The 17,187-nt window shown below is 40.7% G+C and overlaps 1 protein-coding gene across 1 annotated transcript in view; it reads right to left on the reverse strand.

The window, feature by feature from the left end:
- dpp10 (dipeptidyl peptidase like 10) overlaps positions 1–17,187 on the reverse strand; it is a 683,609-nt gene that overhangs the window by 530,013 nt on the left and 136,409 nt on the right. The window contains exon 2 of the mRNA XM_033024629.1: positions 9,560–9,674. Coding sequence (XP_032880520.1) covers positions 9,560–9,674 — 115 coding nt within the window. The remainder of the gene's footprint in view (positions 1–9,559; positions 9,675–17,187) is intronic.

Consider the following 17,187-nt stretch of genomic DNA (forward strand, 5'->3'; position numbering starts at 1 on the left):
GACCTGAAGTGTCACCCATTCATTCTCTCCAGAGATGCTGCCTGTCCCGCTGAGTTACTCCAGCATTTAGCGTCTATTTCTGAAGATCTTTCCTGGGCCCAGCACACTGATGCAATTATAATGTTCCAGAGAGTGGTGAATCTCTGGAATTCTCTGCCACAGAAGGTAGTTGAGGCCAGTTCATTGGCTATATTTAAGAGGGAGTTAGATGTGGCCCTTGTGGCTAAAGGGATCAGGGGGTATGGAGAGAAGGCAGGTACAGGATACTGAGTTGGATGATCAGCCATGATCATATTGAATGGCGGTGCAGGCTCGAAGGGCCGAATGGCCTACTCCTGCACCTATTTTCTATGTTTCTATGTTAAAGCACATCAACGCCTCTACTTCCTAACAAGATTCCGGAGATTTGGTATGTCAAGTTCTCTTGAACATCTCCATGTGTACAGTAGAGAGCATATTGACTGGTTGCATCACATCTGGTTCGGCAAAGTGAGTGCCCAGGAATGAAGAAGACTGCTAAAGGTTGTGACCACTCCCCAGTGTATCACTGGCTCTGACCTCCCCACCATCAAAGGGATTTACTGGAATCGCTGCCTCAAAAAAGCAGCCAGAATAATCAGAGACCCACACCACCCTGGCCACATACTAATTTCATCCATGCCATCGGGAAGAAGGTACAGGAGTCTGACAACGGTAGCGTTCAGGTTCAGGAACAGCTTCTTCCCTTCAGCCATTTAGCTATTAAACACTACAGCCTCAAATAAACTCGGAACTACATAGACTATTATTGCACAATCATTGTTGTTTTTGTGTGTGTATGTATGTGGGCACATACGTACATACAAAAAGACAATTATAATAGTGCAATAATAGCAACATAACCTTTTCCCAACTCCCCCATTAAATCATTTGGCCTCATCCAATCATAGTGATTTATTTTTAAAACAAATTACTGGAGTAACTCAGCAGACCAGGCAGCATCTCTGGAAGAAACAGATAGACAACGTTTTGATCCCTAGACCCTTCTTCCGATTCCGATATTTGGTTTGAAGAAGTGTCTCAACCCAAAACACCGTCTAACACGTCCTGCGGACATGCTGCCAGACCTGTCGAGTTCTTCCTGCACTGTGTATTTTATAGATATTCCTTTTGTTCTACTCCTTTCCCTTATCTTCTCCAAAAGTAACAACATTTTTCTCTCCCTCTGCCAGTTCTGATGAGGCATCTTGGACCTGAAATATTAACTGTTACTTTTTCCATATGCACTGCCTGGCCTGTGGAATGCTAGCCGTATCTAATTTAATACCTACTCAGCATCGCTATGTTCGACTTTTACCAGTACCAGAGTCAGATATCAGATTCCATTATGGGCATATGAACACCAGGCAACATCTCTATCAAAGACAATGACAGCCAACCTATTTGGCTCAACTTATTGCAGTGCCATCATTACCAAATACTTCACCATTTTAGATGTAATTTAACTGGAGGTTAAATTGAACTAGTTAGATCATTAAAATAGCTCAAATGTAGTAATCATGTTCTGGAGTTTACAGAATCCCACATCGATTTATGTCACTTAAAGTCCTTTAGCTCATTGAAGGAAGTAAAGTTGTGTCTTATACATTACATAGGACGTATGTAATTCTGGATTTATCCTATCATTATAAAAGGTTGTGAATCACCCACTTTAGCTTGCTTTTGTGAATAAAAATCATTAGCCTTGATCACAAAATAATTCTACTTTAAAGGTTCTAGCAACCTCTTTGGGATGGATTTCAGGTTTCCTGATGCTAACATTCCATCAGTCACTATTACTGAATGACTTTGGTTCCAAGATTTGTCATGCAGCTAATCTGTATTAGTAGCTATTCACATTGAATAGTCACATACAGGAAAAAATGGGCGTTAAAAGTAGAATTGTTAACGAACATTTTGAATATTATATGATAGGTAGATTAAGATCAGAGGTTATACTCATGAATAATGTGAAAGCTAAGATGTTATAAATATAATTTTCATAGCCATATCATATTTTGAAATATTTATGAACAAATTTAGGGATAGAATGTTTGCTAAGTGGTAATTATGGCTTGGAACACAATTAAACTCACCCTGTGTAACCAAGCACAATATTATTAGGGTAATACAGAGAATGTAGTAAAGGTCTTGTCAGACCATTTATTTCTCAAGATTACGCTGGCAGAGGTTTCAAAACATCACACCGTGTGGAAGAGCATTGAATCATTTGCAACCATTTCTTGATTCCTGCATTAAGCATCAATTTCATGATGTGCTGACATCATCATTAACAATTTCATTAATGTTAAATATTAGATGCAAGGCTACCTAAAAGATACAATGGACTGGTGACAAACTTGATGCATCAGTTAAATACCAATTGGGTGATGTTTAAAATGTCCCCAAGATTCTCTAAAAAATACTGAATATGTTCAGTGAAAATGAATATGAGTGCAGCACCTTGCCTTTGGTAAAGAAGTGAGGGAAACAAATGACACTCCTTCTTAATAAAGTTCAATTTAGTTTATAGATACAACGCGGAAACAGGCCCTTCTGCCCACTGAGTCTGTGCCGATCAGTGATCCCTGCACACTAACACTATACTAGGGACAATTTACAGTTTTACCAAGCCAATAAGTCTACATACCTAAGGTACACAAAAATGCTGGAGAAACTCAGCGGGTGCAGCAGCATCTATCGAGCGAAGGAAATAGGTGACGTTTCGGGCCGAAACCCTTCTACATTACCTATGCGTCTTTGGAGTGTAGCGGTAAAACGGAGCACCCGGAAAAAACCCACGCAGGCCACATGGAGAACGTACAAATCCTGTACAGACAGTACCCGTAGTCAGGATCGAACCTGTGTCTCTGCTGCTGTAGGGCAGTAACTCAACCACTGTGTCACCATGCCGCCAAGGAGCATTACTAACATAGACTTTGCCGTTGGCTGATATTTGGGTAATGTTAACTTGAAGGGTACACAATACTACGAGGTTGTTGATGCCTGATCAGTATCAATGTGTTATTTATCTACAGTATATTCTGTCTTTGCTCCCTAAATTAGAGGCAAATTGGAATAATTCACTTTTGGGGGTGTATTCAGAGAAAAATAAAAATTGATGACACAAACTGGAAGCAATGCCCAAACCAACAATATGACTAAATAACCATATAACCATATAACAATTACAGCACGGAAACAGGCCATCTCGGCCCTACAAGTCCGTGCCGAACAATTATTTTCAATTACAATTATAACAATTATTATAACATTTATAAATGGTATAAAGTAGCCCAATAAAAACCATTTCAACATTAGTCTTGCAAGAATCTATATTAAAGGTGGTGTTTTTTACCTGCATGTTCAGCTGCAGACCACTGCCTAACAAATGCCAAGTATCAAAGTTCATTTTAGGGGGTGCCAAAGGAGGCAAATCTGATGTTTTACTGCATGGAGGTTTAGTTTAGTTTAGTTTACAGTTTAGTTAGATACAGCGTGGAAACAGGCCCTTTGGCCCACCGGGTCCGTACCGACCAGCGATCCCCGCACATTAACACTATCCTACAACCACTAGGGACCAGTTTTACATTTACCAAGCCAATTAACCTACAAACCTGTACGTCTTTGGAGTGTGGGAGGAAACCGAAGATCTCGGAGAAAACGCATGCGGTCACGGGGAGAACGTGCAAACTCCATACAGACAGCACCCGTAGTCGGGATCGAACCCGGGTCTCCGGCACTGCATTTGCTGTAAGGCAGCAACTCTAATGCTGCGCCACCGTGACCGCCCCTAATTACTTTGTAATGGTTCAAGTTGAATAATGACAGGAATGGGTGCCGAATGCTCTTAGAGCATTGAAGCAATGCAAATATTTAGGGGGTGAATAAATTGTTACCTTGGTTCCTGACTCAGTTTTTCTTTCATCTACGATCATTCATAAAGCAGGAAGTAAATAGACAATAGACAATGGACAATAGACAATAGGTGCAGGAGTAAGCCATTCGGCCCTTCGAGCCAGCACCACCATTCAATGTGATCATGGCTGATCATCCCCAATCAATACCCCGCTCCTGCCTTCTCCCCATATCCCCTGACTCCGCTATTTTTAAGAGCCCTATCGAGCTCTCTCTTGAAAGCCTCCAGAGAACCCGCCTCCACCGCCCTCTTACCTTACCAGTACAATTTTATAGAATCTTACTGATATAGTTCTATTTGCTTGAAGATTAATTTAAAATATATTTTATATCAAAATAGTTACTAAATACTTGGATAAAGAATGCATGCTGCATTCAACATTGCCAAATTGTGCTTCTGTAATTAGGGGTCTGCATGGTATTGAACCTGGTTAAGATTGAATATTTGCTGATCATAAATCATGTTACAGAAAAACCACAGCGGATAATGCATCCAATCCAATAAAGATTTAAATTTGCTGACTAAACAACTAGGTTTGCATAGGTGAATACAACTCACAGTTAAAGCTTGAATAAAGCTTCAGAAGTGATAATTTCCTTTATAATTGCAAGCAACATTTTTCTGCAAATTCATGAATAGATTTACACTCTGTCTAAAGGCAGAAACTTCTGGAAGCATTCAGCAGGTCAGTTTGCATGGGTGACAATGGAAAAGAGTCAATGCTTCAGATAGAAAACATCAGAATTGTGAAAATAAGGAAACAAGTTAGTTTTAACTAGCAGGGAGTTTGAGGGTGCGATGGTTGACAATAGACAATAGGTGCAGGAGTAGGCCATTCGGCACTTCGAGCCATGGCTGATCATCCACAATCAGTACCCCGTTCCTGCCTTCTCCCCATATCCCCTGACTCCACTGTCTTTGAGCTCTATCTAGCTCTCTCTTGAAAGTATCAAGAGAACCGGCCTCCACTGCCCTCTGAGGCAGAGAATTCCACAGACTCACAACTCTCTGTGTGGAAAAGTGTTTCCTCATCTCCGTTCTAAATGGCTTACCCCTTATTCTTCAACTGCGGCCTCTGGTTCTGGACTCCTCCAACATCGGGAACATGTTTCCTGCGTCTAGAGTGTCCAAACCTTTAATAATCTTATATGTTTCAATAAGATCTCCTCCACTCCTTCTAAAATCCAGAGAATACAAGCCTAGCCGCTCCATTCTCTCATCATATGACAGTCCCACTTTCCCGGGAATTAACCTTGTAAACCTACGCTGCACTTCCTCAATAGCAAGTATGTCCTTCCTCAAATTAGGGGACCAAAACTACAAACAATACTCCAGGTGTGGTCTCACTAGGGCCCTGTACAACTGCAGAAGGACCTCTTTGCTCCTATACTCAACTCCTCTTGTTATGAAGGTCAACATGCCATTCGCTTTCTTTACTGTCTGCTGCACCTGCATGCTTACTTTCATTGACTAATGAACAAGGACCCCCAGATCCCATTGTGGGACCTTATCAAATGCTTTCTGAAAGTCCAGGTACACTACATCCACTGGGCCCTCCCTTGCCCATTTTCTTAGTTACATCCCCAAAAAATTCCAGAAGATCAGTCAAGCATGATTTCCCCTTCATAAATCCATGCTGACTTGGACCGATCCTGTTACTGCTATCCAAATGTGCTGCTATTTCATCTTTTATGATTGACCAGCATCCTCCCCACCACCAATGTCAGGCTCTGCTCTATAATTCCCTATTTTCTCTCTCCCGCTTTTCTTAAAAAGTGGGATAACATTAGCTATCCTCCAATCCACAGGAACTGATCCTGAAACTATAGAACATTGGAAAATGATCATTGATGCGCCCATGATATCTAGAGCCACTTCCTTAAGTACCCTGAGATGCAGACCATCACGGCCTGGGGATTTATCGGCCTTCAGTCCCATTAGTCTACCGATTCCTGACTAATATGGAAGTCCTTCAGTTCCTCCGTCACCCCAGATCCTCTGGCCACTAGTGCATCAGAAAGATTGTTTGTGTCCTCCTTGGTGAAGACAGATGCAAAGTACCTGTTCAACTCATGTGCCATTTCCTTGTTCCCCATAATAAATTCACCTTTTTCAGTCTTCAAGGGTCCAACTTTGGTCTTTACTAATTTTTTCCTCTTCACATACCGAAATAAGCTTTTACTGTCCTCAATTTCTATTCTTGGCTAGCTTACCTTCATCTTTTCTCCCCGTATTGCCTTTTTAGTTATCTTCTGTTCCTCCGTAAACGTTACCTAATCCTCTGGCTTCCCGCTCATCTTTGCTATGTTGTACTTCTTCTATTTTATTTTTATACAGTCCCTGACTTTCCTTGTAAACCATGGTTGCCCCTTACTCCCCTTGGAATCTTTCTTCCTCTTTGGAATGAACTGATCCTGCACCTTCTACATTATTCCCAGAAATACCTGCCATTGTTGTTCCACTGTCATCCCTGCTAGGGTATCTTTCCAGTCAACTTTGGCCAGATGCTCCCTCATGGCTCCATAGTCCCCTTTGTTCAACTGTAATACTGACACCTCCGAATTACCCTTCTCCCTCTCAAATTGTAGATTAAAACTCATGATATTATGGTCACTGTCTCCGAATGGCTCCTTAACCTCAAGTTCCCTTATCAAATCCGGTTCATTACATAACACTAAATCCAGAATTGCCTTCTCCCTGGTAGGCTCCAGTACAATCTGCGCAAAGTATCCATCACGGATGCACTCCACAAACTCCCTTATTTGGGATCCAGTACCAACCTGATTTTCACAGTCTACCTGCATGTTGAAATCTCCCATAACAATCACAGCATTACCTTTACGACATACCAATTTTAACTCTTGATTCAACCTGCACCCTATATCCAGGCTACTGTTTGGGGGTCTGCAGATAACTCCCATTAGGGTCTTTTTACCCTAACAATTCCTTAGTTCTGTCCATACTGACTCCACATCTCCCATTTCAATGTTACCCCTTGCAAGGGACTGAATTTCATTTCTCACCAACAGAACTACCCCACCCCCTCTGCCCACATGTCTGTCTTTTCAATAGGATGTCTACCCTTGAATATTCCATTCCCAGCCCTGGCCCTCTTGGAGCCATGTCTCTGTAATTCCCACAATATCATACTTGCAAATTTCTAACTGAGCCTCAAGCTCGTCCACTTTATTTCTTATACTTCGCGCATTCATATACAAACACTTTGACCTCGGTATTCACCTCCACCATCACTACGGTCCTTATTGGCCCTGACCTTACTCTCTTATCCCTTCTTGAACTTTCCTTCCCATTAATTTGTGAGTCTTTTGTAAATTTTCCTGTACTCACTTCCTCTTTAACTCCATCTTTATACAAAGGAGATACCTCTGATAGCATGCCAGGATTTATTGTGAGGATGAGTTGTAATTGAAGTTATCTAATCGATAGGACAATGAGGGCTGTTTCTGAAGCACAAAATAAAGTGATATAAAAGCTGTGAAATACAAAAACAGTGTGAAATGCCAATGGGTTACTGTCTGCTTGTGGAGTGAGAAAAACAGAGCCAATGTTACAAATGGATAACGCTCAACAAAATGAGTCAGTTTTGATTAGTCAGAGAGAGTGACTTAACTGAAGTTATAGAATTCAGTATTAAGTCTGAAAGGCAACAAATAACTTAGACAGAGGATGAGATGACAGTTTAAGAAGATAAGATAGCTTTGCAGGAGATCATAGAGGGGGTGGATTTGGATAGAGAAATAAATTGATGGCCAATTGGAACAATAGCGTTTGATTGAATGCAGGTGTCCTGTATTGGAAATGCACAATTAGTGTACATTTCCAATTGTGCAAGGTGCATCTTATGCATTGCAAACTCTTTCAGTTTCTTTAATGCTACAGCATTGATCATGCTGCACTGGTTGACCCAGTTTGTTCTTCATTAATAAATATTACAATAAACCACTCCCTGACACAAAGGGCACTGCTAAAAAAGCAACAAAACTCTTATGTTGAGATCAGTGACAGGTCTGATTAACTTCCTCTGTAATGCTACTTATCTCCTGCAGTAATTACCTCTTAGGCCTGCACAGGAATCTGCACTATTCATTACATCTTATTGCTGCTATCAAAGCTTATATACATGGAATGTTTCCATAAGCCAAGTTTTGTTTTCCTCGTATTTTATCAAAATTTATTTTAATGACACATTTCTCCACATAACTTTTTTTTCTCATGTATTCTCTATCAAAGTTTGAAACATCATGTTCCATCTCATTCAACAATAATTTTGGTCTAATACACTAATGGGCTGCACTTGAGAGCAAGGCAAAGTAACTTAATAAGTTTATTAAAGGAATCTGATTATTCCCTAAAGTGTAAAATATTAGCTGAATAACCAAAGTGTTCAATCATACATATATAATCTCCTTGTTTGTTCGATTAAATAAAACCTCAACATTAAATTTGAGAATGAGATGTAGGGCCAAGAGAAGCACATCCTATTCTATTAAAATGAAGTAGCAACCATCTTTGGAATACAGTTTAACCAGGCTATTCCTGGCCTGAACATGCACTATGGCAGTTGCTCGGACCAACATCAATGCCTGAGGTAATGACATAGAGCTCTTGTTAACTTTCAAATGATAGTCTTCCCTGATGATGGGGACCAATCAACTTTGATGGCACTGGCTGACACCAGTGATGGCAATAATGATAAGTGCCCACCATTCTTGGATCAACAGCAGTTCTATTTTTGTTGGGTCAAAGCAGCTGCATTTAATTATAATACACCATCACATTTTGAAACAAGTAGTTTTTTTTTCTAAAGCAGCTTAAGATATGTTGGCCCAATTAAGCAAAACAAAAGGAAGCTCATTTCTATTAAAGCTTCGGCCAAAATAACGTTTTTAGAACCAAAGGTACCTGTGCCAAGGATTTTTAAATGAAATTGGGAGTGTATTTTTTTCAATTTTCCTATAAACTGCCAGGCTGATTGATTAATGATTTGGATTCTCAATACATTTAATGGAACATCTTTTAATCAATTTGACTGCTTAGTACAATAAATAAGTCAAAGAAAAATATAATATAGAATTTGTAACTGATCAAGCCAAGTTAATGGTGAAGTTGCTACTACAGATAAGACTAAATGCCAAAAATTGTAACATCTATTTGTTACAATGCCAGGGATAGATGGTAGTTTGCCACAGTGTTCGATGGAATTCCATGAATGAAACAACATATTCAATAGTCTGGCTTCAGGGGACTGCATCCTAGCCACAAGCATAATCTGTGACACAAGCCAGTTTCACTACAAAGGAGTTCAGTAAGGTCCCTTCTGAGAAATACTAGAGATGTGATTGCTGCTGTGAAGAGAGGATGAATTAAAATGTTTCATCTTTTCTAGATCAGTTCAGCTTTTTACTAGATATACACTGGAATGTCAAGTATTTTTGTAAATGAAACCCATTTAATGCAGTTGAAGAGTAGGATAAAAGTGTATAATACAACTTACTGATGAACTCCACCATCACACAATGGATTATTAAATAATGTTGGCAGAATTAAAAGGAGCAAATTATCCAATCAGCTAGCAAAATAAAAAATTAATACATTGTTTACCTGGAGTTAAAAGAATGACCGAAATAGTGATGAGAGAGCACACCGCAAGGATCACGAGCAGTGCAATAGCAATTCCCTTCCAGTTTCTCTGGGGAGGGCTTGCACCTCCTATCTCCTACAAAGGCAGAAATAATAGGTTTCAGTGCTGAAATTTCATAATCATAACAAATTATTCATAATGTGAAAAACATAGTCATTAAGAATTCATTGCAAAGCTGATCATCAATGTGATTTCCATCATTTAATTACTCAAATTTGCACACACTTTAGGGCAAGCTAAAATTGAAATGTCTGCTTGCTTTTCACAACTGTGTTGCTTCTTTAAGTACTAAATTATAATAATAATTAGATTTTATTTTGCCTTTAAGCTATACATGCTTATTACTGGTGATGAATCCATTCTAACAGATGTGAGCCTATTTGAAAGAAAATGATTTTAAATGTTTTTTTGTCGAGTTTGAATAGCCAACAGGGAGATGCACTATATCAAAGGTCAGAGAAGGTTTACAGAACCTGCTTCACTCTCTGGAGCTATGTATCTATAAATATACTCTAGATCTCATAATAGCCAATTGTGGTTCAATAATAGTACAGGGGACTTGATGAGATGTTTATGGCAGAGTACCTGCACTTAGAGTTGTGGCGAAAAATTCATTGGATTATAGCATTACAGAGAAACGCGATGCAAGATAAATGCAGAACAAGTGCATGCAGAAAAAAAACCTTGAATAAGCTTGTGTTCCGTTCAACATAATTTTAATTGGGTTTTTAAATGTTTATATCCTTTTCTAAAAAAGCTGTCAGCTTCCAAATTAAAGATGGCATCAAAGAATTTTGAATGCCGTAATCTGCAATAATAAGAGGGAATGCTGGAAATGCTCAGCAGATCATGTGTAAATTTATGATAGAACAACAAATGTTAAGATTTTGGATCATGACCCTCATCAGTGTCGAAGCACAAATCAGTATCAACTTTATTTCTCTCTTCATAAATGCTCCAATGCAGTTTTAACCATTTCCTGTCTTTATTACAAAGGGTAAACACTTTACACCATAAATATTCTAAATTGTTTGATCAACATTGAAGGACATTAAGGCATAGCATTTCTTAAATAAATCACGTCATACTACCTGCATAATTCTGTCCAATCTTACAGCCTTCTCTCAAAACATTTCCATCTCTCAAAGCACCACGACTTTCATTGTTATCGTATAGAGTGGTGAATCTCTGGAACTCTCTGCCACAGAGGGTAGTCGAGGCCAGTTCATTGGCTATATTTAAGAGGGAGTTAGATGTGGCCCTTGTGGCTAAGGGGATCAGTGGGTATGGAGAGAAGGCAGGTACGGGATACTGAGTTGGATGATCAGCCATGATCATATTGAATGGCGGTGCAGGCTCGAAGGGCCGAATGGCCTACTCCTGCACCTAATTTCTATGTTTCTATGTTTCTATTCCAGTAATATCACTCAACAATGACGAACACCCAAAGAAATCCAAGCAACAATATATTTTTATTACCCATGTAGCACATTATGAAATGCCTCAAGGTAATACACAGGAGAGCTGTACAACAACAGTTGATATCAAGCCAAATTATCAATTGTATGTCATTAAACTGCCCAAGTCCAATCAGGTCACATCCACCTACAAATGTATATTTGCTGTACTAGGTTATTTAAATACTGTAATACTAATCCAAAACAATGAATTATACATTTAGTGCTAAAGTTTAATACACTGCAGAAAGATATGTAAGACATTTTTAAGAAAATTAAGAGAGAGAAAACAGGGAATTATTGACCAGTTAGCTTGGTCTATAGCATCTTCCCCATTGGTGGTGGGGAAGATGCTGGAGTCAATTATAAAAGATGAAATAGCGGCACATTTGGATAGCAGTAACAGGATTAATCCGAGTCAGAATGGATCTACGAAGAGGAAATCATGCTTAACTGATCTTCTGGATTTTTTTGAGGATGTAACTAGAAAAATGGACAAGGGAGAGCCAATGGATGTAATGTACCTGGACATTCAGAAAGCATTTGATAAGGTCCCACATAGTAGAATATAGGGCAAAATTAGAGCACATGGTATTAGGGGTAGGGTGCTGACATGGATAGAAAATTGGTTGGCAGACAGGAAACAAAGAGTAGGGATTAACAGGTCCCTTTCAGAATGGCAGGCAGTGACTAGTGGGGTACCACAAGGCTCGGTGCTGGGACCTCAGCTATTTACAATATAAATTAATAATTTTTTAGATGAAGGGATTAAAAGTAACATTAGCAAGTTTGCAGATGACACAAAGCTGGGTGGCTGTGTGAACTGTGAGAAGGATGCTTTGAGGATGGTTCACAAGCTTAATTCTCGGGATGGCGGGACCGTCGTATGTTGATAGAATGGAGAGGCTGGGCTTGTATACTCTGGAATTTAGAACGATGAGAGGGGATCTTATTGAAGCAAATAAGATTATTATAGGTTTGGACACGCAAGAGGCAGGAAACATGTTCCCGTTCCAGAGAACCGGCCTCCACTGCCATATGAGGCAGAGAATTCCACAGTTTGTGTGAAAAAGTGTTTCCTCATCTCTGTTTTAAATGCCTTACCCCTTATACTTAAACTATGGCCCCTGGTTCTGGACTCCCCCAACATAGGGAACATGTTTCCTGCCTCTAGCGTGTACACACCTTTAATAGTCCCGCCATCCCGGGAATTAACCTTGTGAACCTTGTGAACCTACGCTGCACTCCCTCAATAGCAAGAATGTCCTTCCTCAAATTAGGGGACCTAAACTGCACACAATACTCCAGGTGTGGTCTCATTAGGGCCCTGTACAACTGCAGAAGCACCTCTTTGCTCCTATACTCAACTGCTCTTGTTATGAAGGCCAACACGCCATTCGCTTTCTTTACTGCCTGCTATACCTGCTTGCTTACTTTCATTGACTGATGAACAAGGACCCCCAGATCCCGTTGTACTTCCCCTTTTCTCAACTTGACATCATTTAGATAATAATCTGCCTTCCTGTTTTTGCTACCAAGGTGGATAACCTCACATTTATCCACATTAAACTGAATCTGCCATGCATCAGTCCACTCACCCAACCTGTCCAAGTCACCCTCCATTCTCATAGCATCATCCTCACAGTTCACACTGACATCCAGCTTTGTGTCATCTGCAGATTTGTTAAAGAGTCCAGAACCAGGGGCATAGTTTAAGAATAAGGGGCAAGCCATTTAGAACGGATATGAGGAAATACTTTTCCACACAGAGAGTTGTGAGTCTGTGGAATTCTCTGCCTCAGAGGGCGGTAGAGGCCGTTTCTCTGGATGCTTTCAAGAGAGAGTTAGATAGAGCTCTTAAAGATAGCGGAGTCAAGGGATATGGGGAGAAGGCAGGAACGGGGTATTGATTGTGGATGATCACCCATGATCACATTGAATGGCGGTGCTGGCTCAAAGGGCTGAATGGCCTATTCTTGCACGTATTGTCTATTGTCCAATACTGCTGATTTAGTAAAGGAATGAATCCACTAGGTATTGTAAGGGATATAGGTTAAATGCAGCCAACGGGACTAGCATAGATGGGACATCTTGGTCAATAGACAATAGACAATAGGTGCAGGAATAGGCCATTCGGCCCTTCGAGCCAGCACTGCCATTCACTGTGATCATGGCTGATCATCAACAATCTGTATGGATGAGCTGGGCTGAAGGGCCTGTTACTGCTGCATCTATCTTTCTATGTACTAAGCACACTGGAAGTACATCAAAATTCGTAACCATTTTGTGAAGGGTATAAGTTAATATCTTTCAGTCAGCTGAGCATCAGACAGACACATGAACCCAGCATCAAGCAAAATAAAATTAAAATGAAGCAACCGAGAAATCCAACCTGTAGAAGATTTAATTTACCCAACATTTAATTTTCTCTCCATTCACATACGTAAGCTGAAGTTGAACTAAATTAATGAAACATCACAGAGGTATTATTTTCCATTAAAATACACTGGTATTCCACGTACATAATAAAGAAAATGAATCAATGAATTTATGAATAACTCTGTAAATATAGTCCGCAGCTGTACTGCCTCACTAATGTGAAGGTTTAATGCAAGATGGCAAATTTACACAGAGAATTACCATTATAAATTTGGAAGGAAAATAATGCAAAAATCAGGTAGTCAAGATCAGCTAAAGCTCAATTCCTGGTTAAAGAAATGGCCAGGAATTTAACAAAATAATTTGGTGCAAGGTTTTCTGTGAATTTCCACAATTGCTTCGTGTAATACAGTTTGCTGTCCAGATACAATTTTGCATAAGATTCCCAAAATAAATAAATGTGTAGAACCGTAAGAGCCATATAATGGGACTAATTGATTAGTTCTTTCAACAAGCTGGTTAAAACAAAATAGCTGGAGCTATCTCCTTATGTGCTGTATGAATCCAGTTCTAAAGATGACCATTTTCTAAACAGATCTGAATAATAACTAATCACTTCCTTGACTAATTTTGTTATACTCCCTGAAACTATTTACTTGCTCTTCAAAATTCGATTCAAAGTAACTATTCAAAATGCAAATATCCTTAATGTACTTTATACTAGCTTAACCTTGTATTTATGCTGTCTTCAACATTACTGGAACCAATTGCCTTGAACATCATTAAATTAATCTGTGCAATTGATCAATGGTTTCCAGCATGCTTCACCAACTTGGTTTCAAAGCATGATCAACAGAATAAATTAAGTCCTACTTGTGTTCCAAATTATACTAAGGGGTTCTCAGATGTATTATTATTACTGCAGTTTAAATACATAACTTCCAAAGCTATATACATACTTTATATAATGTAGAATTAAAAATATGTCAATAATTTGTTCATCCTACCATGAGATTATCAGAAAGCAAAACTTCTCGGAGAATTCTCGGAGCTCATTTGTATTAGGATTTCCTGCAAGCCTGTGCAAAAGGCATGGATCATTAATGTAGAGCCAGGAGCAGAGACTACCAACATTAAAAGTTCTTGCTCAATGGTTCAATTTTGAAGGACAGAACATCTCCAAAACAATGTATGGCTGCAGAAACGGCATTTCGTTTGGACCTCAAGGGGTCCAAATGACAATAAATTGAATTGAATTGAATTGAATTGAATCTCCAAAACAAAATGTTGAGTCCCAAGCTAAGGAAATGATCGGTGTTTGCAAAGGAATAATGGCATTGTGCTTCAAGAAATGTACAGATAAGAATTCAAGGACAACATGGCAAGGGTCAGCGTCGAAATATCAGGCGGATGCTGAAATGTAAGCTAATTTTGGGTAATCCGATACCCAAAACACCAAACGCCGGCATTAAGGGGGTAGTGGTGGGGGGGTGTCACAAGAACCCTAGTTTCAGTGTGTTGTTTAAAAACATGCTTCATACTATTATATTGTGCTGAATTACCATCCCATCTTAAACAATGTTCAAATAAAGAAAACATGAACACTAAGGTAAACCTGTACCGACAATGTTTGAATTTTACTTCGGAGTCACGTGAGTGACTACGTGAAGAACCCATCCAGCACGCATGCGCGACATGAGCGTGCACGCAGTGCAACAGCAATGAACGGGAGTACGGGCGCTCCCGCTACAAGCTGAAAGAATGGACCGTTAGGTGAGTACTTACCCACAGGTTTGAGTTGCCAACCTTTGCTCTTCTTTGTGCTCCAGGGGAAAACTGGAAAGAGCAAAGCAGCACCGAGGAAAACAGCCCCGTTTGACTCCAGGGAACGAGCGTCCCATCAGTGGAGGGGGCGAGAGGCAGCACCTGGACCGCACACGCTGCGGTCCACAGACACGGGTACCGAGCCGAAGCCCAGTCCGCTAGAGCTGCCTGACCAACAGCAGTGGACTGGAGGGAAATCAACATCAAACCGACCGATAATCCCTGCAACTCCGACAAGGAGACTCGCCGCGCGAGAACAGGCAGCCGCTTGAGCAAAGTTAGAAACCAATCGTCGGGCTGGAGACAGACACATGGAAGACGGACAGCCCGGCTCATTCAGAACTACAGCCCGAAAGCGAGAAAGTGTCTGTCTCCAAGCCTTAGACAAAGGTCATGGAGCAAAAAACTCCAGCGAGACTTGCCTCGGGAGCTGGGGCAAGCTCACCAAGGGAGCACAAACACTCCCGCTCCAGTGCACTAACAGCACTGGCCATCTCCCTCATCAGAGGAGATCGATGGCGACCAGGGCTGGGCTGGTCAAGAAGAGGGGTCACTGGCTGAACAACATCGGGAGTATGCTTGAGGTACAGGACCAGGAAGAGCTGCTGGGTGTGAGTACCGCTACGTGGCTACACCACGAGCGAGATGGACGTTACAGCCTAAGCTGGCGGCCAGCTTACTACCTGTCTTTTCTAAAAACCTCTCCAAGACAGGTAGTCATGAGGCGTTGGACTTTATCACGCCTCCCCAAAATTACATCTGCTCGAAGTGCCTACCATTGTTGGGGGTACATTGAGCAGGGCTTTTAAAAAACCCAAAATCTTAATTTGCAATATTGATACCCCTGACGTCGGCTATCATTTCGCATGCTCATTCCAGAGGGGCAGGGTAGTATGGCAAAACACCTGACCCTACTGTTCAACACAGTATGCGATCCGCAACCTCTTGAAGGAAGTCATAGAACCTTCCCTCAACCTAAAAAATTCACAGGACTGTGAGAACGCCGACCTCACAACCACAGATCCTGCTATCTGGCAAAGTTACCAAACCAAGCCTAAAAACTGGACGAAGTGTCCAAGATATTCGGCATCATGAGGGCAGGACCTGGAATGAGCAAACCACACAAAACCAGACAGCAGTACCTCCATGCATCCACCAGTAGGCGTCTACTTATGGTACTGGTGAAAGCTCGGGGCCCGCATGCCAGTCCCCGCAAGCCTTTTCAGGCCAGGGCCCAGAGCGGGCCCCATGGAAAATGCGCCACCCCCCAACAACACCATCCCGACAAACAAGGAACCAGAAACCAAAGAAATGAGAACACTACTAAACAACAGTGGAGGTAGGTGGGTATGGTTCCTACCATCACATAAAAGGTGAAGGGTTTGTGCTAACAGGGGGGGAAACCGCACCTGGTTTTGGAAGCATGAAGAACTATCACACTTGGTAGTTATACCAAAAGTATTCAAGGACAAAAATTGAATTAAGAAAACTTGCCACCAGTTCAGCATGCACCCCAAAGGGGTTTTTCCCTCCCACTAAAAAGGAAACATGAGGGACAAGCTGAACTGGAGAAGACATACAAAGGGGTCATAAAGAAGTCTTAATATGAACCTTTGGAACCATATTAAAATTTACCAAAAAACCCAAAGAAGGTGAATATCACACCATCATTGACTTGACCACTTGAATATTTTTCACCAGGTATACACACTTTAATGGAAAACTTTGTAACTGCCAAACGTGGATTTCCTTAGGATACTTTATGGTAGGCATTGACTTAAAAGATGCATACTATTCAGTACCCATTCATAAAATCTTCGGAGATACCAAAAATTTACCTGGATGGGGTAACTATGGCAGTATAAATTATTGACTAATGACCAAATATGAGCCAAAACTGTTTTCCAAGATATTCAAACCAGCCCTGA

Source organism: Amblyraja radiata, chromosome 7 (assembly GCF_010909765.2).
Source record: "Amblyraja radiata isolate CabotCenter1 chromosome 7, sAmbRad1.1.pri, whole genome shotgun sequence".
In the NCBI taxonomy this organism is placed as follows: Eukaryota; Metazoa; Chordata; class Chondrichthyes; order Rajiformes; family Rajidae; genus Amblyraja; species Amblyraja radiata.